This window comes from Lissotriton helveticus, chromosome 5_1, assembly GCF_964261635.1.
Source record: "Lissotriton helveticus chromosome 5_1, aLisHel1.1, whole genome shotgun sequence".
NCBI classification, from domain to species: domain Eukaryota; kingdom Metazoa; phylum Chordata; class Amphibia; order Caudata; family Salamandridae; genus Lissotriton; species Lissotriton helveticus.
In genome coordinates this window covers 1680538696-1680565317 of record NC_136065.1, presented here as the reverse complement: position 1 = coordinate 1680565317, position 26622 = coordinate 1680538696, and the positions used below count along the sequence as shown (strand labels likewise).

The window sequence follows — 26622 nt, the reverse complement described above, 5'->3', positions numbered from 1 at the left end:
AATTTGTTCATTACCCTACTACTGTCATGCTTGTTCATCGCTATACCTGTGTCGGTTTTTACTGTTGATATCTGATTTTGCCACAAACATTGCCTATAGCAAGAACAAATGAATGCATTCTCACAAAGCTCACAAAAGGCCTATACAGATAGGGGCAGATTTACAAGGCCCTTGCGCCTCATTTACGCCGCCGTTGCGTCACTTTTGTGACGCAGCGGTGGCGCAAGTCCTGCTCCATGGTGCGGGGGTACTTACAACGTGACGCATCTGGGAGATGCGTCACGTTGTAATGCCCTGCGCCACATGTAGGCGTTCCTGTGCAGGGGGGGGGGGCGTTCCGGCGCAGGAACGCCTCCTAAAAGTGGCTGAGTGAAATCTACAAGATTTCATTCAGTCACTTTTAGGCCCATGCTGCGTCAAAACCCTGCGCCTGCCTGAAGCAGGCGTAAGGATTGACGCAGCATTAACTAGATAGGGCCCCCAGAGCATTGCTGGAGCCGCGTCACGCTTGCGACGCAACTCCAGCAATGCGTCACTTTTACGGCACAGATGCGTCACGCATCTGTGCCGTTTTTGCAACATGGTGCGCCGCATTATAAATGCGGTGCATCCATGATGGCGGAGCTGTGGCGTACAATAACCGGCGCATCCCTGCTGATTTGCAGGGATGCGCCAGTTATTGTAAATATGCCCCATAGTCTTTACAAGTTCAAAACTGCCATATTTGCAAATTTGGACCACTTTCTTTTAGCTATGTGATTCGCTAGTTGTGAACCACTTTAATTTTGATGCCTGGTCCTGTTTTCTATTGCAGTCCAACTCTGGGTGCATTAGACCACTAACAGTTTGAGTAATGGTTGCAAAACGGAGACCAACACACACATGACTGGGCTCAGATATCCATTTGTGACAAAATTGCTATACATTTTAAATGCAAGGTGAAAGTAGATTATATATGGGTCAAAGTACCCCTGCCGTACATTACAAGGATATCGAGGAGTTATGTGTCATATATAGGAATGAGGCATAGAATGAAGGTGACTTTAAGTATGCTTAAAATGTATGGCAGGGGGCCTTTAATTCCTTATAATACAATCACCCTTTTGCAAACCACTTAAATGCTTGGTGACTTGCCCTTTCATATGAAAGCAATAGTATGATTACAGACTTGAAGAATAAAAGTGGACTCTAGTGCGAAATTGAACACATCAAAAAGTTGTTTGTAATTTATTGCAAAAACATTTTAAAATCAGTTTAATGTAAGCCAGATTAAATTGCTGAGGGTAAGAATGTGTGGGAAAATGTAGAGAGATTATACTTTTGCTGTAATGATCTTAAGGGTGCAAAAAATAAACATGTTGCCATAGATATCTTCTTTCTGCTCATCGCAGTTTGCTTTAGGAAAACAGGTCATAAGAATGAAAAGTCAGTTTTTAATTTTGTTGCGTTGGTCAAACAATGATGCTCCATGTTTTGCCTCTCACATCAGCTTCTGGTTCTGGTGGGAGGCATTGTAAAATCACAACTCGACTAAACTAAATTTTTACGTTTCAGCAGATACGTCATTTCAATATTTCAATATTACAAGTGACTAGAGATGTAGTCCTTGATACAAGGATTGCTGGCTTCCATGTAATATAAGGGTAGTAAAATCAATTAGAACCCTTGCTTGAGTACTCTTAAATCTTTTTGTAGCAAAGTGATTGCCTCTTACTGGACAACATGCAGGGAAATTCCAGAGGAAAAAGTAAAGACCCACTTTCCGATCTCTGGATCCGGCTCTCCCTATGATCCCAGCCCGTAGCCAATGACATCTCAAGCACTGCCACAAACCTACTTTGTTCCTCTTTTGTTACCCCGATACGCCCAGTGTTGAAAAACATAAAACTGGACACAAGCAATGTAAATACCCTCTGACCCATCTCTTTTCCGCCTGCCTAATGTAAGTTAAAAGAAACCCTAGTCGCAAAGCATTGTCCCATTTTTGGAGATTCTGAACATTCTTGATCATTCAGATTGTCCTGGCCATGGTCATTGATGTAATCGTGTGCTTCCTGAGAGACAGTGCTGTGATCGTGGCAGAAGTCCTCTTGGTTGACCTCTCCTCTGCTTTTAACACCATGCGTCATAAAGTTATGACCCAGAGACTCCTGAAAATACAACATAGGGTTACTGCTTATAATGCATAAATCCTTCTTGGCAAGGCCCTTGGAGATGCCATCTCTTACATATTTTAGATCAGGGGGGACGTGGTACAATGTCGGGGCTGTAGAGCTCCTTCTCGTCTCACATATTGTGTTATACCTACGGGCGTCCCTTTTTGAAGTGGATCAGATCATTTGATTGCATGGCATACTCTTATGAGGTGACACACATCTGATTATTTTTCTTGATTAAAAAGACACTGTTGTCTTTTTTGAGACTGAAGGATTTTTTGGAATGTGTTCAGTAACGCAGGGATCAAACCATTTCCTGAAACGTATAGATGACAGGACTGAGCAGCTGGTTATCAGAAATTCTCCTGTGCTTTGAGACAATGCTGTGTGGTCCCGTTGTATTGGATCTCCTTAACCCAGCCCCTCCAACAAAATTGTTTGGAGGGGGCTATCCTGGATTATCATATCTCTCTCAAAGTGAATGTAAGTGCAGTGTCTAGCACCTCTTTTCATCTTTTCTATCCCCTTCTATTCCCATTTCCCACTGTTGTGGCTTTATGTATTCTCTTGGGTGCAGAATGCTGCAATAGTCTCCACCTTGAACTGCAAGCTTATTTTTTCAGTCTTGCAGTGGTTATCCGTATTGCGTGGTACAAACTGCGAACGTGTTCATAAATTTGATCCTTCTCTAAAGCCAGCTGAGGCCTGTATTGACTAGCATTTGAACGGGGGTTAAATTTAAACATTTCTAGCAGTGGCATAGGTCATTTTATGGTTGTGTATCAATCAATCAATGCTTTATTGTTTAAGTTAATAAAAACCATAACCATGTCGTAAAAGTAAAGGCGGTCTGTTGATTTACAGTCTTTTAAAATGTTTAAAAGGCATTTAAATGTATTTTTAAAAGACAGTTTTCATATCATATAAAACAGACTAAAATGAAGCAAGTTGCTGTGTCATAAAATTATCAACAATATTGGTATCACATCAGTGTTAATGTAAGGTGCATTTGTGCAGTGGCTTAGGGTTAAAAGCAGTCAATGGATCATTGGACTGGACTGGACTGGTGGTATGTATATCCTTGGGCCGTGTTATCTTTTCGTAAAGTGTAAAAAATGTCATCATCTTACGGGTCAGCTGACGATCTGTTGTGCCTAGACCTTTAATAATGGCAGATCTGCAAGTTCGAACGCCCCTGTTGTTAAAAACTTTTTTTAGTATCGAAACCCGGATAGATTTTAAGAAGGGGCAAACACAGATAAGATGAATAAAATCTTGCCTTACTGCACCACATAAACTACATGTTTTGGGGCCATCATACTTCCTGTTGGTTGGTCGGCCAAACTTGGCAACGCCCCGAATCTGATTGCCATTAGCTTTCGTTTCTGATAAGATTTATATGTTGAGCTTAGGTATTCTGTCGGGCATATTGATTGATGTTTAAGATTGGAGGACCATCCAGGCATGGTACCGCTTAGCTAGTATGCTTTTATCTTCTAATAATTAATGAAGTTTGGTCACTTTGTTTATCACTCTGCGAAAGGCTTGAAGGGGGGGGGGGTTCTACGCCCAGAGTTCTGTTGTGTTGGTTTCCTTCAATGCGGTTTTCAAGAATTTACCGTAATTTGAACTTGGATCTTCTGCCTGGGCCCGCCACAAGGCGTTACGTAGGACATCGGATTGATTCAACCAAATTGTGTACCACGTTTTAATTGAAGCGTATTTTCTCCCAATCTCCTGTTGAATGAGACTAAAGTCCAATCGTACCTGCGCCGGGGATGCATTCCGAGGTAGACTAAAAACTTTTTTATACATCTTCATTTGCCATTTAAAGCTATGCTTGCGTAAATTAATGTCGGCAATGCTTTAGCGGCCATCACTGCTACTAGCGGGTTAAAAGATGGGCCTTCTAGTTTTTCTTGCAAGGGCATAGAAAGCGTAAATAACGCCATTTCCTCTTTTTTCAAGATATTGTTTGTGAAATTGAAAATTTAATCGATTGTCTATGTATGTACTGACTTCTCCTAAGCTTGTTTCTCCCAGCTTGATTGGATGCTGATGTTCCGGTCGATTCATAATTGAAATAGTTTTTGTTTTTGTGACATTAATTTCCAGAGCATTAGTCTTAGCGAACATTATTCATTTGTTGAGTCCTCTTTGAAGACCGACTCTAGTTAAACTGAGCAAGACTATGTTGTCTGCATATGAGAGATGCGTTATGGGCAGTGGACCTAGACGCGGAGATGTGAATCAACCTGATCCAATTGTGGTGAGAGACCTGCCCTGAATAGGTTGAATACATGGAGGGCTAATACACAGCCTTACTTTAATCCTATCTCCGTTTGTATTTCCCTTGACCGTCTTGTGCCATTTGCTATGTTCACATGGACCCACGTGCACGTATACAGTTGTATTATGGCTCGTAGTATTGTTTCAGGGAGGCCGGGTTTCTTTAATTAACTCCACAACAAGCCACGGTTTATATGATCGAACGCTGCTTTAAAATCTATAAAACATAGTTGTAATTTTCTTTGCAAGCGTTTGCACTTATCTGCTACTATGGCCAGCGCTAAAATGTTTGTTGTCGCACCAAACCCTTTGCGAAATCCTGTTTGGTTGAATGGGATCAGCCTGTTTGTATTGGACCATTCTACCAGGTCCTCCAGGATTAATGATGCATAATATTTGTCTTCAATGTCAATAAGTGCAATCAGCCTGTAATTTGCTGAATCAGACCTATCACCTCCCTTAAAGGTCGGGTTGATTATTGACCCTTTATTGTTGTGTAGTTTAGAAGAGTTACCAGGAGAGGTGAGTGCGATAGAGGGTTATATGTTTGTCAAGATTCACTAAGACATTTACATTTAAAAATTCAGACTGGTTTCTTTGGAAGATCTTTGGAAGATACAGTTAGGTACTCCAAGGATCCAGAAGCTGGAACCCATGAGCATGATAGAGAAAAGAAGGGGGGGTGTTCTGTTTTCACAGTTAAAGGACCTTTTTTCCCATACACTGTCATATAGGAGTGTGAAATAAGCCTTTGTTTCAGTCACATGCCGTCTGGCATTTCAGAAATCCTGGACAAAAAGTAAAAAAAATACAAATCCTCTTCTTTGAGGTATCAAGCTTGAGGATTTCTTTCCAGATACTTCTTTATGCAAGAAAGACTGGTATAGGACTACTCTTGGATTCTTTCTTTAAGCTCCATATTACCTCACGAAGCGACTTCAGCTGGGCCAGAACACAGCCACATGGTTTATGCGGGGCCTAAACAAGCGTTCACATATTTCTTTGCACCTTTCCCAACTAGATTGGTTGCCTTCATACAAAGGGGTGTTTATAGTGATCTTTCTGACTACTATATGTTGTCTCTCTTTTCGACATATATCCCATCTGGGACTTTATGTTCAAGCTCGTTTCTTTTTTTTACTCTGTGCCATGGTTCAGATGCTTTACCACATGCTGTGAAAAGGCTTGGTACACCTTTCCTTTTTTCATTAGATCCGAAAGGTGCCGTAATAAATTCCAGAAAGTGCTAAAAAAAACGAATATATTCAGAACCCCTTAGAGTTGGTTCTTACTTAGTATTGTTCCTTCTATCAACGCCAGGAAACCCTTTTCTTGGGTTATAAGCACACTTTATAAATTCTTAAAATAAATGTTTAATACCTGAACCACTTCCTCTTTGGGACAGTATTCCACTATGTAATTTTAGGTTAAATCCAGCAGGCCATGTAACTCCCCATGCTGACTACTTACTTAGGCAGTGGCTATAATAATTGGGTTCAAATACGCGCTACTAAGCTAGTTTATTATTGTTCCTGTTCAATTGTCGTAGGTTGTGTGTGCTCCCGGGGCGGCGTCTTCACTCTGGACGTTTTTCTACAAGTAGCAATTTGCACTCCCTTCATGGGATGTGTTCCCCTGGGGCACTACTAGTTTCCTATTTTCATAGGCGCTTGAGTTTATAGTAAAGGTAAACACACTTTGTCAATATCAGTTAGTGTATTTTATTCTTCATACATTATATCTTCATTTTAGGTTGGTTTTGCCATTCTTAGTATTCTTAGTATGCGGACTATTTTTTCATCCAATGCATTTCGGGTTGTCAATCACCCTTCATCAGGGATTAGTCCTAGGACAAACGTAAAGAACATGAGGGACTGTATTACTTCTATATCGAGGTATAACATGCTAGGCAAGTGGGCTGTTGGTGATGTTAATAACTTCGTATCTGTGCAAGTGGTCGATATTACCATGATTTTTTTCAATCTCATGCATATTATTATCACGATACGACGATCGGACTGTTCATGCCGTTTTAAATAAAGTTTTGTTCATATAAAAAAAAGGCAAGGTGTCTTATAAAGTGATGGTGTCGGTTAATGTACCGAAGCTAGTTCAAGCTGTTATTATTATTACAAGCTTGAGTGGTTTATGTGTTCACCAAACTTCCACAGAAAGAACGAACTTGTGTTTAAACGAGTCGGTTTTGATAAACGTTGTGCGTGTATTAAACATATCGTGAACAAGCTCGATTTAAAACAGTGCGATGACGGACGTGACCTGATGTTTATGCAAGTGGATGGTTGCACCCGTGATTAAGAATGTTTGACACGGGGTATGCACGTTCATTACTAAAACCGAGACTAAAGGTTTTTTCGGTTTCCTACAAGGAGAAACATAAGATTAGGTTTACATACCTCACGGTGTGCTGGTAACACACGCTTTATCGCCGATGTAGGTTAGTTCTGTCCCAGTCTCTAAGGGCCCGATGTAGGTGATTAGTATTTACCGATTGGTAAATACCGAATTTTACCGATTCGGTATTTACAAATCGGTAAATGCTGTGTAGGTATATTTACTGAATAAATTAACGAATCTGTAATATTCGGTAATTACCGAATCGGTATTTACCGATTCGGTAATTGCCATTGATTCCTATGGGCCTTGAGGCCCATAGGAACCAATGGCAATTACCGAATTGACAAGCGGGACAGGGTGTCACTTTGACTCCCTGTTGCACCCCTGATTCTGGCTTGTGTGCCATGTGACACACATACATGCCCTTAGGACACACATACATGCCACCTACATGTAGATTACAGATTCCGTAAATTTACCGATTCAGTATTTTACCGAATCGGTAAATTTACCGAATCGGTACATTTCAGGCCCCCTACATGTCATAAACCAAATACCGGTCGGTAACGGCCAAAATCGGCCGTTACCGACCGGTATTTGGTGACCTACATCTGGCCCTAAGTGTTTTAAATCGACTATAGGTGATAGTGGTAAAAGAAGGACTAAAAGTGAGTTTAGGAGGTTGTGATAGAAAAAGGACTGATTGTAAAACCCTGAGGCGGCCATCTTAGTGGATGTCCCTAAAAAATAAACCATATCAATGCAAATATATGCTTCGTGATAATAACCAACATAAATGTTTCATGTGAACACGTTATAAATGAACAATGTCAGTAATATTAAAGATAACATGCTAGTTCAATTTGTTCGTTCATTCCAAATGTGTTTATGCTGTCTAGTCTTTTTATCCAATAGTTTTATCGCTGAAGAAGGGATTTTTTGTTATCTCTGCCTTCTTGCTTAGGTACCGCTTGTAGGATCAAGAATTTTAGTTGACTTATGTTGTGTTTGTTTTGAAAAAAATGGTTGGCCACAACTGACTTTAAGTTCTTTGTGCGTATATTGGATTTGTGTTCATTAATTCTGGTTTTAATTTTTCTTTCACACAACATAAGTCAACTAAAATTCTTGATCCTAGAAGCGGTACCTAAGCAAGGCCAAGACAACAATAAATACTTTCTTCAGTGCGAAAACTATTGGATAAAAAGACTAGACCGCATATACCCTTTCGGAATGAACGAACGGATTGAACTAGCATGTTATCTTCAATATTACTGACATTGTTCATTTATAACGTGTTCACATGAAAAATATATGTTGGTTATTATCATGAAGCATATATTTGCATTGATATTGTTTATTTTTTTGGGACATCCTCTAAGATGGCCGCCTCTGCGTTTTACAGTCAGTCCTTTTTCTATCACAACCTCCTAAAGTCATTTTTAGTCCTTCTTTTACCACTATCACCTATAGTCGATTTAAAACACCTAGAGACTGGGACAGAACTAACCTACACCGGCGATAAAGCTTGTGTTACCAGCACACCGTGAGGTATGTAAACCTAATCTAACATTTCTCCTTGTAGGAAACTGAAAAAACCTTTAGTTTCGGAATTAGTAATGAACGTGCATACCCCGTGTCAAACATTCTTAATCACGGGTGCAACCATCCACTTGCATAAACATCAGGTCACGTCTTTTCATCGCACTGTTTTAAATCGAGCTTGTTCACGATATGTTTAATACACGCACAACGTTTATCAAAACCGACTCGTTTAAACATGAGTTCGTTCTTTCTGATCCATCAGACTGTTGAAGTTTGGTGAACACATAAACCACTCAAGCTTGTAATAATAATAACAGCCTGGACTAGCTTTGGTTCATTAACCAACACCATCACTTTATAAGAGACCTTGCCTTTTTTTTAAATGCACAAAACTTTATTTAAAATGGCATGAACAGTCCGATCGTCCTATCGTGATAATAATCTGCATGAGATTGATAAAAATCATGGTAATCTCGACCACTTGCACAGATACGAAGTTATTAACATCACCAACAGCCCGCTTGCCTAGCATGTTGTACCTCGATATAGAAGTAATACAATCCCTCATGTTCTTTACGTTTGTCCTAGAACTAATCCCTGATGAAGGGTGATTGACAACCCGAAATGCATTGGATGAAAAAATAGTCCGTATACTAAGGATACTAAGAATGGCAAAACCAACCTAAAATGAAGATATAATGTATGAAGAATAAAATACACTAACTGATATTGACGAAGTGTGTTTACCTTTACTATAAACTCAAGAGCCTATGAAAATAGGATACTAGTAGTGCCCCAGGGGATCACATCCCATGAAGGGAGTGCAAATTGCTACTTCCTTAAGCAACACATTGGAAAGCACGGCAGGTCCCTAAAAGTTGCCATTGGAACTCATCACCACTAGGGAAGATGTGAAACTTAATGCCTAAACTCTGCACCTTCATTATTACGAAAGGCTCTCGTGGATGTAATGGCTATTCTTGCCTTTAAGGTATACAACTATTTTCTAAACTGCACAACGAGCTAATCGAAGCTCCATGTCAAGAGAGCTTTCAGAATGACCTTTGTCAGGTTTGCATCCGCAATCTGGGTTGTGAATCAACCAACATAAATTCCAGAGGATTCTAGAGCTAGGCCAAACAATTTAACACTTTTCTACTTACTCTCCATCGTCGCTTTGACTGCTCTTTTGCAAGCATTACTTGTGGGGCACTCAGTCCAGCAAAGATACTAGGGCCAGTTCACAAATGTAAATTGATATGTAAATTGATACTTGTATAGCGCACTACTCACCCGCAAGGGTCTCAAGGTGCTTGTACGAATACAGCTGTGGAACCCATCCTGGCTTTCCCTGTGAGGTGTCCACTCCTGGGCACCCCCAAGGTGGAGGCCAGGCATCCTTAGCGTTGTGGGGGCCGTTGTGGAGATTAAGCAAGCTATTGCCCAGAGTTGCAGAGTGGGACTCCATGATTGGAATAGGCACGAGGCGAGAATTATCAGGTCCGTGGAATTTTTGAGCCCAAGACCCGCCGAGGCGCGGAATTGAACCCTGGTCCCGGGCTAGACCTCTGCATCAGGGTCTGCCAATCTAACCATTGAGCCACACTTCTCCAATGCATTTAGTAGTACTGAAGTACTACTTCACATACTCATAAATAACTTTGTGAACTGGCCTCGAAATATCTAGCACCCTATTAGTAAAAGTGCACAAATACACCATTTTTCAACTGTATTCCTGTATATGAATACCCCTTCAATGTTCCAGTTTTATATATTTTGGGGCTAGTTCACAAAAAACAATGCAGGACTACTGCACATACTCATACCTGCCTTTGGCTCTATATGTTCCAGCCACAAACTTCTGAAGAACGTATTTGAAGTGTTGTACATATGCCCTTACACCCCGTCTCTCAATCCTCTGACTAGTGTGGTGTTGAGTAAAATGTTCACCCATTCTGGAAAATGGTATAGCAAGACAACAGGGTGTAGAACAACGAGCTTCATGTTGATTCTGGTACTTTTAGTCGCCTTTTAATATTTTTTCTTCACAGTACTCACTCAGCCGTCCTGCCAGAGCATATGCAATGCTTTGCAACGTGCAGAAACAGCGCACAGAACGTTGGGGTCAGATTGGAGGCGTATTTTAGGAGTAGGATATTTTTAATGAACTAGGTCCTTTAGAGAAAATGTCTGGTCCTGGATGTGGGTTGCTGGAAATCTATGAACTGTTGTGAAGGAGAGAGTACTAGAGCTAGAGTCTAGAATCTTTTTCCCATGTAACCCTCTTTTTATCTCTCATGATAAAAGGATATCGATTAATTGGAGTTGGGTGAGGCGTTCCAGTTTTTGGTTTTTGAAAAACCCTTTAAAATAGTGTCATTTGAACTGATTATAACTTGGTCAGCAGACATAGAACTGCTAAAGAGGGGGAGAGGGTAGGAGGCAAAATAAGGGGCATAAACACTAAGATGAGTACCCACGATATAGGACAAGAGCATCAACAGTAACCTGGAAAATCAGTGTGTAAAGGGCCAGGCATTGTCTAGTTACTAACCAGCAGGGCCATCTATCTCTTCACACAGGTGTATTGCCCATGGGATTCATCACTGCTATGGAACTTTCCGGAAAGACATCCAGGGAGCACGATCTGGACTCTACCTCTCCTACTTGCTGTCTGCGGGTGCTGGGCTCCTCGCCTGCATCTTCCTGTGGGCAACGGTTGACCGCTTTGGGCGCCGAGCAATGTTGCTGCTGTCCATGACCCTCACTGGCATCGCTTCTCTCACCCTTCTGGGGCTCATCGAGTGTAAGAAATGGTGGAGTGCACACACACCCCAATGGGCATTTGCCAGCAGGACATTTTACCTCAGCTTATGTGTCCACAGCAGTATTGCCAGGGTGCTTTTGTTTGTGAGTGGTACCTAAATGCATGTTTCTTAGTCCATGACAGTGTGACCTGTGTATTTGTTTGTGTCTCCTTGGCTGTCTGGTGTCTACTCGAGTACATTTGGAATGTTTGAGTATGTGGGCAACACGCAAAGAACCGTAGATTCACACTTTTACTTTTACAAATATTAATATACTCCCTTCTCCCTGTTCTTTCACCCTCGTCTGTTTCTTTCCTGGCATGAGCACACTTGTCCTTCTCCTGCTTTATTCCTTTGCTTTTCCACTCCTCTTATCTTCTCTGTTTCCTGCATATCGTCTGTCAAACTAATCTCGTGTTTTTTCTCCTCCCTCTCCTGTACCTTATGATCCCACTTCTGTCCTTTCTACTTTTTATCTTTTTCTCCTGTTTCGTCCCTAATCTGCTTATTTTCTCCCCCACCTCATGCTGTTACCTCTCCTAACCTGATTTGCCCCCATTTTTGTTTCCAGCTCCTGCTGCTATCTCTCGCTCCTCTTTCTGTCTCTTTCCTCCCGCTTTTCTTTCCTCAACTGTCCCTTCCTCTGCCTCTTTATAACTTCTATCCCTTCTCCTCTTTTGACAAACCCTCTCCTGTTTTTGTTTTTGTTTTGTATGTTGCCCTTATCTTCCTCTTCTTTGCTGTCACCTCACATCTTCTGGCACCTCTTCTCTTCCCCCCTCCTTCCATTTCATTATTCACTTCTATTTTTCCTCCTCCTTGTCTCCTATCATCTCTATTCTGCTATTTACTCCCTTTCTTATCCTGCTACATCTCTTCTGAGTTCCTTCCTCTTCCAACACCATTCTCTCTTTCCTGTCTCCTGCAGATCTGAATGAAGCCATCATCATGACATTCTCAATTTTGGGTCTTTTCGCTTCCTATGCTGCCGCCTCGCTGAGCATTTTGTTTGCCGCGGAAATCACCCCAACTGTTGTCAGGTGAGTGTGTTTGGCCGGAAGGTCAATTGCTGGTGATCTGGGTGGCAAAGGGGAACTGGTGTTTAATTCCTAGGAAAAGGATAGAGACCTTGAAAAAGGAGGATGATCAAGAGTGTGCATATGCAGAACAGACCAGGAGCTGTACCACCTCAAAAGTGCAATTTACTCAACATGTAAGTAACTGTTACTATTAGTCCTTTAGCCCATTAATCATATTCATGAGATGCCAAGTCATTGCACAATACTATAACAGGTTTAAGGCATGCTTTGAGGAGGGTAATGCCACCCAGCCAATACTCTGCTCCAAACATTTCCACTCTAGCGTTTATGCTTCGGTCTATGAGTGGAAGCATGTTATATTCAGCATGCGTTTAGTTTAGAGGATGGGTCATCTGATTGAAGGGTAAGAAGGTTGTCACAGTTGCTATAGGGAGTACCTTCCTGCGCTTGCCATAATGTTCTACGTATGGGACATTACTCTGGTGAAATGGTGAAATTACATTGAGCAAGCTAGCAACACAGTTGAACGTCTAGTGGGATTTGTTCTTCTATATGAACTGCCCAAACTGGGTTTCTGTCCAAGAACATTTTTGGTGTTGATGTTGGCTGTTTCGAACGTCCCCCCTTTTACTTTAAAGAAGACAGAGAATCACTACCTCATCAGGAGACAGCTAAAGACTTCCATAAGGTGCCAACAGAGTTCTTTCAGAACTTGGATTGTGTGGTCACTTTTCCTCCAGTTAAACTTGCTTAGTTTTTAATTCTCATAAGTGTCGCTAAACTATGTCTCTTTGAGTTTCGATTTTGTGGTGAGATTGCAAAAGGGAAAGGACCCTTCCTGAGATAAAAGTTGGTGCTCTTCGCCTACTGAAGTAACCTGTTGATAGAAATTTACTAAATGTGCTTCTGTGGAGGCTGTACTCTGTTCAGTGACTTCCAGAAAGATTCAAAATAACCTGAGAAGTTTGGATTTAAGATTAGGACTGGGACACAGCCAGCATTGTGCTTCTGCAGGATTTTGAGCTCCATAGATTTGCAAATGAAGAGAAAGAGAGCTGGCGACAGCAGCAAGGCGATGCTACAAGTTGCAAGTTTGGTATGCTCAGAGTTTTTGGAACCAGAATCCAAGGGTTTGACAAAACTCAATTCTGACAGTGGATTGTATCCAGCCTCAAGGAGTCCTCCACAAGGCACTATACCTGCCTTGCCCCAGTTGGAAGTCTTTGGTATCTAGAAAAAAATGCTATGTTATGTTATTTTAATCTTATAAGGCGCACAGCTACCCAAGGGTTTTCCGACGCTGCCTGTCAGTAACAGAAGAAGAAAAACGAAGTATTCTACATATTTAACAACCAGATTTTTAAACACTTAAGAAAATTCTCATATATAGTTTCGATCCGAAGTGACATAGGTAGGGAGTTCCACAAAGAGGGACCTAGACAAGAGAAGGACCAACCGCCCTCCCATTCGTGACAGTCTGGTCTTAGGGACCGTAAATTTAGCCTGAGTGGCAGAACGTAAAGTACATGAAGAAAGATAAGATGTGAACTAAGGCATTAAAGTATTGGGGTGCCTTACCAAATTTGATTTTAAACATATAGCTCGGGCTTTGAATTTAATATGATTCTCAACCCTGAGCCAATGAAGATCTCGAAGAGAGCCAGAGATGGAAACTGTTTTAGGAACCTTGCAGAGTAACCTAGCCGCTGCATTCTGCACCAACTGTAATTTACGTAACCCGTCCTTGTTGACTCCTAGATACAGAATATTCCCGTAGTCCAGTCTTGAGCTGACAAGAGCTTGGACCACGGTTCGCTATATGCAAACAAACAATAGGAAACAGCAGCCAATTTATTCTGGATGCAAAGCAACCTCCGAATCTACAGATTTCGGCCTTGTGGAGGTGTTGCCTGCCTTGCTCTGCTGTAGAGTGTTACCTTCTCTCTAAAAGACTATTGGAATACATTAGACCTTTGCAAAGGACCTGCTTGGTTGGGGAAATCCTTTGCTTCTGCCCTCCATCTGTGAGAAAGGTATGCAGGGAATCTTTCAATATGGTGGTGGAGGCATTCTTACAGTATTGAAAAATCTACCAAGCTCCCTCATTTTACACACAAGTCATTACATTTTCAGGATGGCATAGACTTGAAGGAAATTTGAAGAAGGTAATTCCTGTAATTTGCGCTTTTGTTGTCGATAGAATCTCTTTTTAGACATCATTTGGGGAAAAAAGGAGGTCTGGCACCGAGACCTCTGTTTTCCATTTATACATGAAACAAAAGTGCATACTTTTATCGGCTGTCTTCATTATCCAACTAAAATATCAAATTCTTGAGGCACCCAGTGGTATAAATGAATGCAATATCTCCTGTTTAAGGAAGCACGTAAAAAAGGCAAGCAATTGTACTTGATACAAGCCTTTTATCACACCTTACAAAGGAAACCAGTTTCACCAATATATCGTTTTTTATTGCCCCTGATATACTTGTCCAGTGACCTCCAAAAACTCGATAGAGTGCATTTTTGATGCAGAATTTGATGTCATATCTGTAGTCATCGAAAACATCTGCAATCTTGTGGCTTCATAGTGTTACTCACTCAATTCATTGAGATAAATGTACTATTTCTGGAGCATGATTCGCTCGTTAAAGGGCTAACCAATGCTCCTACTGCTAGTGTTTGACTACTTACAAGTCGTTCAAAACGAGTGTCAACAGGGGGAGTCTCTGCAATAAGGCACTCCTGATGTTGTCCGTAATCCCAAACTAAATGGTGGCATTAGGATTTCTGAAATCAACCTGTGCTTCATTGTTTTATGTGTCAAAATGTTGCTTTTGTCATTGTGAATTATATTTGTTGGTGGATGTAGAACCCTTGGCTGAAAGGAATGCCTTTAAAAGCTCGCTCTTTTGGGTTGAAGAAGATTAGCAATGATGAACATGAGAAAGATAATCAGTGGTTGACGTTCAACCAAAGTTGACAAATATTCAACACGACAACAATGTATTACATCATTCGACCGATATTTGGGTTCTGTACCAATAGTGTACCTCCATTAAGAATGTGGCAGCCTTACTTGAAATTATTTCTACGGTGGGGCTTGATGGGATTTGTGTTACCTTCTATCCATTTGGTCTCTGGTGAGTCTCTTTCCTTGTAGCTTTGTTCCAAAGGATGAGCAACATGGCAGGCTTGAAAAAAGACTGGTCCTTGATGGAAATGTATGGGTTCCAACATCAAGGGCTTCTTGGAACATAACCGAAACCATCTGCCACTTATGGGCTGTAATTTAAATCAAGATTATGGCACCCATTGGGATGCTGTTTTTGTGGTACACAAACAATGATGTGTAGTCCAGTTGTAGTAATAGATCCCTCTTTATTGACAGGTAGTAAGGTGGCAGGTTATAGGATAATTAGATACAAGTAGAAAACCCCACTAGGAGAGAGCTTACAGCTCCTCAGCCTGAGATGACCAACTGACTCTCTAGCAAGAGTCAGGCACTTAAACATTCCATGATGTCACAAGACATTCTGATGCAGTGGTAGAGGGGAAAAGATATAGTAAGCATTTACCACACATCCTCTTCCGTTAGTGAACAACAGCAAGTAATAAGTTAAGACGGAGCAGAAGAAACCAGAAGAGAAGACTGAAGACACAAGAGCTAGTCAAAGAGACAAATTTGAAAAGCAGGAAACTCAAGCGTGAAAGCACAGAGAAAATTAAAAGAGGCATGTAGAAAGAAATGCAAAATTACATAACATGCCCATCCACCCTCCTTAATAAAACAAGGTAGCTATCCCGGTAAACTAAGTAGGGTGTAACAACTGAATGATAAAATGTGTGCAGATGGAAGAAAGCACAATAAAAATGAACAAGCAACCTACACAGAAAAAGGGTATGCCTTGCAATAATGACTAGCGCATGATGTGCACCAACAACCTCCCCTCTAAGGGTACACCTAGAAGGCAACCTTTAAGCTGTGGAACAAAACAACTCCCCAGAAAAGGGTACACCAGAGGAAAATAACACCCTGGAACAAAATACACAGTAGCTACACACTGACAATAGTGGCGCAACTACACTACGAGGTAGCGCTGACAACGCACCCCGACTACTCACATAGAGTGATGCAATGAAGACCAACATATACAACCTCCCCTAACAAAAGGGTACACAATTGAACAATGTAGAAATTGTTCAACGCAACATCACTTAATGGCGGCGCTGACAACGCACACCACCTTCCCCAGAAAAGATACACATAGGATACTAATCCTTGAAATTCCAAACATAGTAGTTACATGCTGACATCCTCCCCTAATGAAGGGTACACCACGTTAAAAGTGAGCAACGTAACTTCTCCAGAGGGTTACAACAAGACCCTAGGAAACAAAATGTAGGCACTGACTGGTACTACAACGTCTCCACAACCTCCCCTAACAAAAGGGTACACCATAGGGCACTGACCCTTAGTACATGAATGGGCAATGATTAAATACAATCACCCTAGTTGCTTAAGCAGAGTGAAACACAGGATTCACACACTGTGAGACTAAGACTACAATGTCCCCTATATATTATAGGGTACTCCATAAGGTACAACATCACCCTAGTTACAAAATAAGGCATTGACTAGCCCCACACCCTCCCCTAAATAAGGGTACACCGTAGGTTTAAGATGTCGCCTTAGGAAACCAAACTCCCCACAGAAGGAAATAATATAAAGTACTATACCACCTAGAGAGAGTTCTCTGTAACACTCGGTGTAGGTTAATGCAACCACCACGGTAAAAGACATAAAATGTAAAATACACAATGGGGGAAAAAAAATTTAAACACATGAAGAATTTCCCAAAGAAAGAAGGAACAATCCATTATGCTCACCACACACACCCACCCACAACATATACTGAGATACTAATTAGGTGAAGCATAAGCAAATGAAGAAAAAAGTGAGTTTAGCTCCGGTGAGCGATTTCTCACCCGAGATCTCTTCAGCCAGGATTGTCCATGGACTCCAAAGAGTGACTTCACACCAGGAACCAAAGTGGAGAGACGTGCAGGCAACCTCCAAACAAGACAAGAAGACAGCTGCAGGAGTTCATCTAATGTTTAGACATCACAGTTCCCGAGTTCCTGTAAGCAGCTCTCTCGGAAAGTCGCAAGTCTCGAAAATGCAGAAGAGAAGGCTCAAGACGAACCAAAGTCAAAAGCCAAAGTCATAAAAGTGAAAAGTCACGACATACAAACTATCCTCCGTTAAGATGCAATGTGCACTTTCAGCTTGTCCTCTTACACATTCTTCACATTCTTTTTGTAGCTGAACACATTTTCTACCATCGACTTGCTGCTGAAACTGTTTTTAAAAAAAAACTGGAACTGCAGGGCAAGTTGCTGTGGACAGAGAGGCAATAAACATGTTTCCAGTCAAGTGACAGCAGCAGACGCACTCATGCGCAAAGTGAAGACCTGCGCACTGAGTTCAATAAAATGGCAGGACGCTGTCACGTCTGGACCAGATGGTTCACAGCAAGAACGTGCAGCCCTAAGTCGCACAGTAGAGGACAGCAGCAGAGAGGCAGACGTCATAAAGAAAAAGATGCCAGAGTCACGAGGCGGTTAAGTTTGTAAGTGCGCCATGGCATGAGACTGGTATGAAATGTAGCGCTCAACTGTCATTTAACAAATCGGATGGGGAATTGCTATGAAAAAAAACAGAATTGTTACCAACTCACCACGAAGAAGCAATCTGGATTACACAGACGTTATCATGGGTTTACACTGAGTAGAAAATTTCGAAATCCAGTACGATCACAGGCAGGGCAAGTTTCACACTGTGGGAGTACACAGATCATAATAATTCCTAAAAGTGCTTGACATGACAGATGGTGGTTGGTTGTTGCAAAAGAGAAAAGACTTCACAAACGATGATTGCTGTTATTGAGAGTGAACTGCCAGCGCCAGGGCACCTCCAAAGCCCACACTGTGTGAAAACACCTTACACCACAGTGGTTATAATCAAAGCGAACTGTCATCGCACACAAGGAAACCAAAAGGCACAACAGGGTGATCAGGCCCGCTGAAGCAGTGATTCTTGTAGCTGGAAACATACAGACTCCAGATGACAGTAAAAAGGCAGTTAGCTCACTCACAACACAGACGCCCAGGGTGCAGGCTGTCCGAGTTGAAAAGGACACTGGTGGGGTTAGCTGGGCGTTACCTTTTAGTTTGTTTAGGTTCCTTCTTAGTTCTTTAGTAGACACTTGTCCTTAGTTGACACACGTAGATTCATCAGCTTTAAAACGTCGCCAAATTGTGGTACACAAACAATGATGTGTAGTCCAGTTGTAGTAATAGATCCCTCTTTATTGACAGGTAGTAAGGTGGCAGGTTATAGGATAATTAGATACAAGTAGAAAACCCCACCAGGAGAGAGCTTCCAGCTCCTCAGCCTGAGATGACCAACTGACTCTCTAGCTAGAGTCAGGCACTTAAACATTCCATGATGTCACAAGACATTCTGATGCAGTGGTAGAGGGGAAAAGATATAGTAAGCATTTACCACAGTTTTCCCAAGATTCTGTTCTCCTAACAGCAGCTTTTGCCCAGAGGAACGTTCAATACACCCATTAGGGTACTCTGGTTCTTAAGCATAACTGAATGCGCAGGAGAGTCTCAGAAGCCCTCACAACATTAGCACCAAAGAGAGCTTCTAGGATTTTAACCCGTTCCGTTCTCCCGTCGGCCGTTGGCTGACAGGTGCACTACCTCGCTAACGTAGCCCCGCCCAGTCAATAGAACGCCCGCACCGCGGCGGAAAAATCACCGTTGTTAAGGCGTTAACAAACAATAGAGCTCTCTGACACATAGTGAGGTTATTTCCAGAAGTCAAAATGACGCAATAGCATGGCTGTATTCCTTGTGTGAAATGCACTTGTGCTGAGCAATCCCCTTTTTTTGCAACAATGCCTTCACAGGAAAGCAAACAGTGCACTGGTGAATGTCTTGTCTTTTCACACTATGATAACCCCATTTAGCTCAAGAGACTCACAAGATGAAACGTCAGTGGAGGAGATGCTGGAGGAATGTCCCAGACTGAGGGAAGCATCCTAATGATGGTGAAAGATCTGTTAAAGGCCGCACAGTAGATTGCGGATGAAACGTCAACTGAAAGTATTGAAGGCCAAAATAGATAAGAGCAATAGCATGATAGCTGGATGTTCTGTAAGAAAATAAAGAGCCCAGAGAGGGTAAGATTTTGAGGACTGCGGCTATACACTATCCATCCATCTAAAGGCTCAAGCAGATTACCTAGAAAGTAAAGCAAAAGCCTAACATCCCACTTTTGGAGTGCCTGGTTGCTTAAGTGTTGTTTAGCTGCAAATGGAGGGGCAGCGTTATATTGGATCACTTTCACAATATACTGGTATACAATATCTTTGACAAAAATAGTGTGTCACAAATATTGTTTACCACAATATCATGATCCTATACTTATAATGATAAGTACAAAAATATCGGGGGATATCGTTGACACTAATCTCATCCAAAAGAATACAAAAATATGGGAGTTTTCTAATATAGAATTTAAAGTAGTAAATGTTAAATATTTTAATATATAATTTTAATATAATTTAAATCAAACATTCTGCTAATATTTAATACAATATATAAATATGTATTTCTGTAAACACACTCATATGGGTATATATATACCCATATGTGTGTGTATATATATATATATGTATAAATATATATATATATTTATATATATATATATATATATATATATATATATATATATATATATGTATTACCACAATTGGTCCCCCCATAAGGAACCGTCACGGAGCACACGTGGGGGTTCTGAAATTCTTTATTGCTCACAGCATGACGCGTTTCGTCATTTCGACTTCCTCAGATGCTGTTGGGAAATGCAAAAAGGTTTCTGTTTTTTACAGTTCTTTAAAAAGCCTAGGTTGGGCTCCTCCCACCTAGTGTTCGGCCTGAAGAGAAAGCATTGATCTTTTGGCCGCCATCTTAAAGTGTCTGTTTCTTCAGTTGTTCCATTTGTTTTCATTGTTCATTGCGATGTTGGTTCTTTCCGATAAGCTCACAATTCTCGCTTGGAAAAGAAACTTGCCTCTCAGATGCTGTCATGTCACTGGGTGGTTTGTGAGCCACATAATCCGCTTTTCTCCCCACTCGTCTGCCGCTTCAGATATTGTGTGTCTGGGAAAGCCGGTTTGAGTAATCGGTTGTCCATTGTGTCGTCACAATCCATCTTGGCAGACACTGCCCATCGTAGCGGCGGTTCTGGCAGAATATATCCTGAGATTGAAACACGAACGCTGCCTGTTCTGTCGAACACTTTGTTGACGGGTGCCTCCTTCGTGCAAGCAGCATGCACGTAATAAGTTACCACAATTGGTCCCCCCATAAGGAACCGTCACGGTGTGTGCGCACATATATACCCTAAAAAAGAGGAAACGGGAGCTTGGGAAGGTCCAGCACACTTGCTCCTTGTAACAATAATCTAATCATAGACAGGGGTGTGCAGCTTCTGTAGAAAAAGGGGTGGGGGGGTGGAATTGTAGTGTTCTGGGTTAAAGGAATAGGCTCCAATAGGTGCAAGTGCCCCCACAAACCCCGAGAGGTGTCATGCTTCATCATTGGGCATGCTCCTCGTTGGGCCGGCGCTGCAATGCCCGACAGGCACCCACTAGGGGGGCTCTTTGCCGGAGATCTTTTCCTTGCCGTATGATGAGGTGTGGGTTATGTGTGGTGACCAAAAGTGGATTAAAATAGGTATAGTAATGCTCATCATGATGTCTGGCCACACTGAATCTGGTCTCTAATCCCTGCATGTTGTAATTTTGTGTTCAGAATTTAGCCCTTCATTTTGTATGATCCCGGGCCCATCTCCTGGTTACTACGCTTCCTGCGGTCCCATATTCATTAACTGCCTGATTCTTGTACACCCTGTTTTCATTCCTGTGCTTGCTGAATCCCTAGAGTCCTTTCATCTACTTGATGGTTGTTTCATACTTCCAGGCCTCTGATTACCTTATTTAACCACTGTCTGATTTTGCACTTCAGTCCTGCACCCGATTTATGTCCTTCATGTTGTTAGTCCCGTGCTGGGCTGTTTTTGATGTTCCCTATCTCTACAATTGTCCATTCTTAATATCCCGTTTTCTGGGCACCATGGTTCAGATGCATCTTTATTCTTGCATGCTTCAATTTATACCTTATCTGACTTCTGCCCTCGCTGATGTTGTCAACATTCTTTCATCTCCTAGGGGGCGCTGCCTGGGCCTTACGCTTGCCCTTGCCTGGCTGGGGAAGCTGAGCTCCCCTCTTCTGGACCTGCACAACCAGCATGGCTACTTCCTGCAACATGTCATCTTGGCCTCGCTAGCCATCCTCTGTATCCTCAGTATCATGCTGCTTCCAGAGAGCAAGCGCAAGCCCTTACCTGAGACTCTGCTGGACGGCGAGGGTTACCGCCGACCCTCACTGCTTAGAGGCCACAACCGCCGCATGCAAGACAATGTGCCACTGCTGTCAACACCAAACCCAGCTATGTGAATTTTGGTGATGGGCGGAGTACTCAACTACCATGCAAATTCAGAGGAAGCAGTCCCTTTGTGCGGGGCACACATGTATGCATGTGGTTATGGTGATGGATGGCTCTCAATTATCAAGTACGGTGAGATGGACCCAAATTCACCATGTTAAGGTCACTGAAAGGGAATTGGCAACCATGCAAATATGTGAATCGCAGTGATGGGCAGCACTTAGCATGGTAAGATGTATCCCACACAACATCTGGGAAATTGTGGCTTGTAACACTATACCATGTGAGACACTATAATAGGTAGCAATCAACTTTGCTAGGCTGGAAAATGGAGCCACTCGACTACCAGGCGATGAGATTGACCTAATCCTGCCATCTGAGGTTCGGTTGCAAATGGCACCCATCTACGCAAGGGATGGTGTTACTCTTGTACTGGGAACATCTGATGATCAAACAATCGCTTGCTAGACGTTAGAGTTCGAGCATAGGCTGAGAAATGTTGTGAGCAAAAACTTACCTTGAATTACTTACAAAGCAGTCTTTAGGGATATCTCAGGGATGGGTTATTACTTAACGCTTCAGGTCTCCGCTTAGGGAATCACACAGCTAGGGTTGCTGCACAGAAGGCTGTAGACACAATACACACTACAGATAAATATTTACACAGACTAATACAATGTCTAGTCATTAGGAAATTGAGTGGATTATGTGTCTGTGTGCATTCAGGCCAGTTGATGCATCTGCATCCCTATCTTTCAAGGAGATCAAGCCCCGATCCATGTCCATGGGCTCTGCATTTTAGTGTTAGTCTACATTAGATGGGTGCGTCCTGGAACTCGCTACAAGAAACATTGTCTACTACAGAAATGTTGAATTACAATAATAATTGTTACTCCAGGATAATAAGTCTTAAGTCTCCTGTTCACGACACCAGGCCTGTGCAACCCATTTGGGTTTCCCTGACCTTTAAGAAAGCTGGTGACATTTGTTGAACTAACTCCTCTACCCTTAGTCTTAACAACGTTTGGTAAAAGGTACATATTGATAATGTCACTTTGGGGCACTGGCAAGTCTGCTTATTGATCTCTGCTTGGGTTTGAGGTCTGGGTTCCGCAAGGCACTCATACATCCCAAGTGTAGTGTTAATGGTGAGTGAGATTCAGCCCACATGTACATCACATCAAAGCATCCTATTGTGCCAAACTGATTTCGCCTTAGTGTCTTTCTAGTCTTATCACACAGCAATGAATCCGGTATCAGGCTCATGGAGACCTGCTTTAACACAGACATTCTGGGCCTCTCACATGTTAAATGTCCCCACACTTCTACTAGTGCCGACCTCTAATTATGCATTTTCATAGATGACCAACTGCTAAAATACGAATGTTGGCATCCCGGCTAAACATCAGCAATAGTGGACAACAAAGGCATCTCTTGCAAAAGGGAATGAGTGAAGGGCCAGTCAGAGTATCATGAGCTGTCAGTTAGGGCCAGTCGAACAGCGCAGGCATCTTCAGATACTGATAATGAGGGTGCAGTACCGGTTCCATGTGGTAATACACTGGTCATGATGAAGGTACATGTAAACATAATGAAATATTAGCAGGCTGTCTACAAACTAGGTCAGGTTGCATGTAGACACGTGTGACTCTGCTCCAAGTGCTTGCAAAGAAAGGAAAGTACTAAAGAGAAAATATCTTGGCATCCATCACCAATTCAGTTTTCGTTTGAGGGTCCTGAAATCCCAATACTGGTCTAACCAAGAACTCCACTCATACCTTGTTAAGTGATGCGGAAAGAGCCTGGCACTCAAGGTCCACTGAACCTTTCTTGGATGACTGGATCACTTATTTGGTTGGACTCCAGCACTTTTTCCTCTCCCACTTAGAGTCAGTGTGTGGGATTGGAGAGGCAGTTTGTTATATCACTGTCTTACCAGGGAGAAGAGAGTTGTTAATGGTTCGAGATGAGCAGGGCATTTGGGCAGAGGCAGGAAGGTACCATAAACGTTCCCCAAAACCCTTTCCGTCTCATTCTTTGTTGCTGAAACTGCCATCTGAGGTGCAGACCCCAGTAAAAGCCAAGTAAAGCTTTCTGATCAGATATGGGCTACCGGGCCCATGTTAGGATAATCACATTGGTACCCCCACCCTTATAACACACCATTTAAGAAAGATGTGTTAGCAATTAAATAGTGAGTGTAAGTATCCTGGACTCCTGTGGAGGTGAGCAAAAGTTCATGTGCAACATTAATTGTTAATGACTGTTAAGGAACGAACAGTGGAAAGCTACTTCAAGACTTGTCCGTTCAATCGCCTTCAGAGACGCGGGATCAAGGATCCATGTTACACTTTATCCACAGTGCCTGGAAATAATATGGAGCCCATCTGCATCTTTCACCATCGTCTAGAAGCCTTTGACAATTTACGAAAGCTTGAGTCAGTAAAGGCCAGAATACTGGTATGAGCTGCATGCCTGGGGTATGCTGGACGAGCTTCTGTTTACACTGAAGTGCTGTTTGAACACCAAATAAAGTGTAAACAAAACTGGGAACAAGATAACGTTGTATATTTTTAATTCATTTTTCAAAAGTCCCTTGCAATTTAACCTTCTCTGAGGTCTCTTTTTAACCCGCTCTGTTCTCATTAGGACCCTATACATCAGCCTCTTCAAATTCCTACATTTACTGATCATGCGATCCCCATACTCCTATTCTAACTCCTGTGGTTCCCGCAGACAGCTTGCTTTTCTTTTGCATGTTTCTCCAACAATGATTTAACCTAGGGAACTGCAGTCCATACCGTTTCTAGCCATTACAGTCTTACCCATCATCCTACACACCTGACATATTTCAACATCTCTGTAGTCTTCACCCTTGGTTATCCATCAAAAGCAAGTTTCAACCCTTATACAGTCAATTTCTAATCTATGTGGTATTACCATCAAAGGCATTGCTGTATCTTTATAATCCATCTGTATTTTTTTCCGAGGGCCACTCACACATTTGAGACCTATTTCAAAATCACAGAAGGCTCAAAATGGTCCTTCTTCTAGTGTTGTCTGATCTGTAAATAAATAGTGCTTCGTCCCTGTTAGAAATGGGGTTTTTGATTGAAGCGGGGTGAAAACCATTTCCACGCAACAAACACAATCCTTGTCAGGGTGAACCACAAACGTCACTACATTTACCTGTGGTTAACTCTGGTACCTTGGCACATAAACAGTCAGGGTTAACTTGGAGGCACTGTGTAAGGTATTTGTGGAGCACACAGCCAGTAATAAAGTGAAAACACTACACAAGAATAATCCCTCACCACTTTAGAAAAATTTTAATAAATAATTTGACACCAGAATGACAAAGGTTCAATCGGTAAAACCAGAGTTATGCATTTTTAAACCTTTTAATTAAAACAAACTCCTAAAAGATCAATGCGCCATCCAGGGCATCTAGGAGTGAGAGACCTGGACAAAATAGAAAATGATGCCTGACCACGATGGTCAGATCCGAGATACAAGAAGTAGATTGGGCCTATCTCAGCTTACCTTCAAACTTAGAAGAATTGTTGAAGAAAAATGTCTGTGAAGGTAAAGTTCAGTGGTGCGAGGCAGTCGGCGGTGTCTGAGGATTAGGCGTCGCCATCGAGGAGTTGCTGGACAAAGGCGCGGTGAAGAATTCTACATTCGGACTTTTGCACTTTTTTTGAAAAGTCAAAAATCTACAGGCTGTAGCTGATGAGGTTTCCATCAAGCCAGATTTAATTTTGAAGAGGAGCAGCTGAACAGGATTTGCTGCTGCGAAAAGAACATAGTTGGAACTGCGCAGAAGTCAGGCTGACCGGTGATGCTCCTTGAGCCGATCGACGAGCAAGTAGGTCCCGGTCTCCTGATGGTTCTCAGGTCGCTTTTTAGTAGAAAAGTTTTCAAAGTCCCAAGTTTAGTTTTTGGGCCGTTTGGCCACCTTTAGCACAACTTCCAAGGACCCAGGCCTGGGTGGGCAACACTTGGAGGCAAAGACTCATTTCGGACAGGGTGCAGGTGCAAGGTTGTTGGAGCTTGTTGTGTCCTTGTAGCTCAGAGCAGGAAGGCAGCCAACTAGCCCTTGAAGTCACTCTGCTAGTCCTGGGATTAAGCAGCAAGGCAGGCCTCAAGAAAGCAAGTCAGACCTCAACCAGCAGGGTAGTCCTCTGAGTTATAAAGCAGACCTCAAGCAGCAGGACAGTCTTCTGAAGTACAAAGTAGTCCTTCTGGGGGTCCTCCGCAGGTCTAGAAGTGAACTGAAGAATTTGTCTGAGGTTCCAATATTTATACCTGGTGCCAGCCTTTGAAGTGGGAGAAACTTCTAGACTTCCCCCAAACCCACCCCCCACTTCTGGTTCTGGAGTTTTCTTCCTCCTCTACCCAGAAGTCTAGGGTGACAAAGGACTGGTGTGATGTTTTTTGTGAGTGGGCTTGAGGCAGTTCCTTTGTAATGTAATTGGGGCAGGGAACATCTATGCCCCTCCCATCCCCCTGACAACTAGTCTCCTTGTCTTGAAGGAATACACAAAGGCCAACCACCAATTATTCACAGTCACGTGACCCAGGACACAGGCACTAAATGGTTAGTACAAGAAAATGCCAGCTTCCTTTACGTGGCATTTTATAGAATTGTGATTTAAAATCAGAAGATGTATTACAATTCTTTTGAGACCTAAATATGACTTTTCTACCTGTTCCCCTTCAAAAGATAGCACCTATTAGATGTAATAAGGTAACCCAATGTTATCCTATGGAAGAGAGTGGACTCGAACTAGTGAAAAACTAATTAAGGAGTGTTTTCACTACCATAAAACTTGAAAGAACATGTC

General features: G+C 42.2%; 1 protein-coding gene across 2 annotated transcripts in view; it reads left to right on the top strand.

Moving 5' to 3' along the window:
- The window catches only part of SLC22A17 (solute carrier family 22 member 17), a 100664-nt gene extending 76328 nt beyond the window's left edge, over positions 1-24336 (top strand). For both annotated transcript variants that reach the window (XM_078644914.1, XM_078644915.1), the window contains exons 8-10: positions 10928-11151; positions 12081-12192; positions 21498-24336. In XM_078644914.1, coding sequence (XP_078501040.1) covers positions 10928-11151; positions 12081-12192; positions 21498-21786 — 625 coding nt within the window. In that variant the 3' untranslated portion in view covers positions 21787-24336. The remainder of the gene's footprint in view (positions 1-10927; positions 11152-12080; positions 12193-21497) is intronic.
- Positions 24337-26622: the final 2286 nt, after the last annotated feature.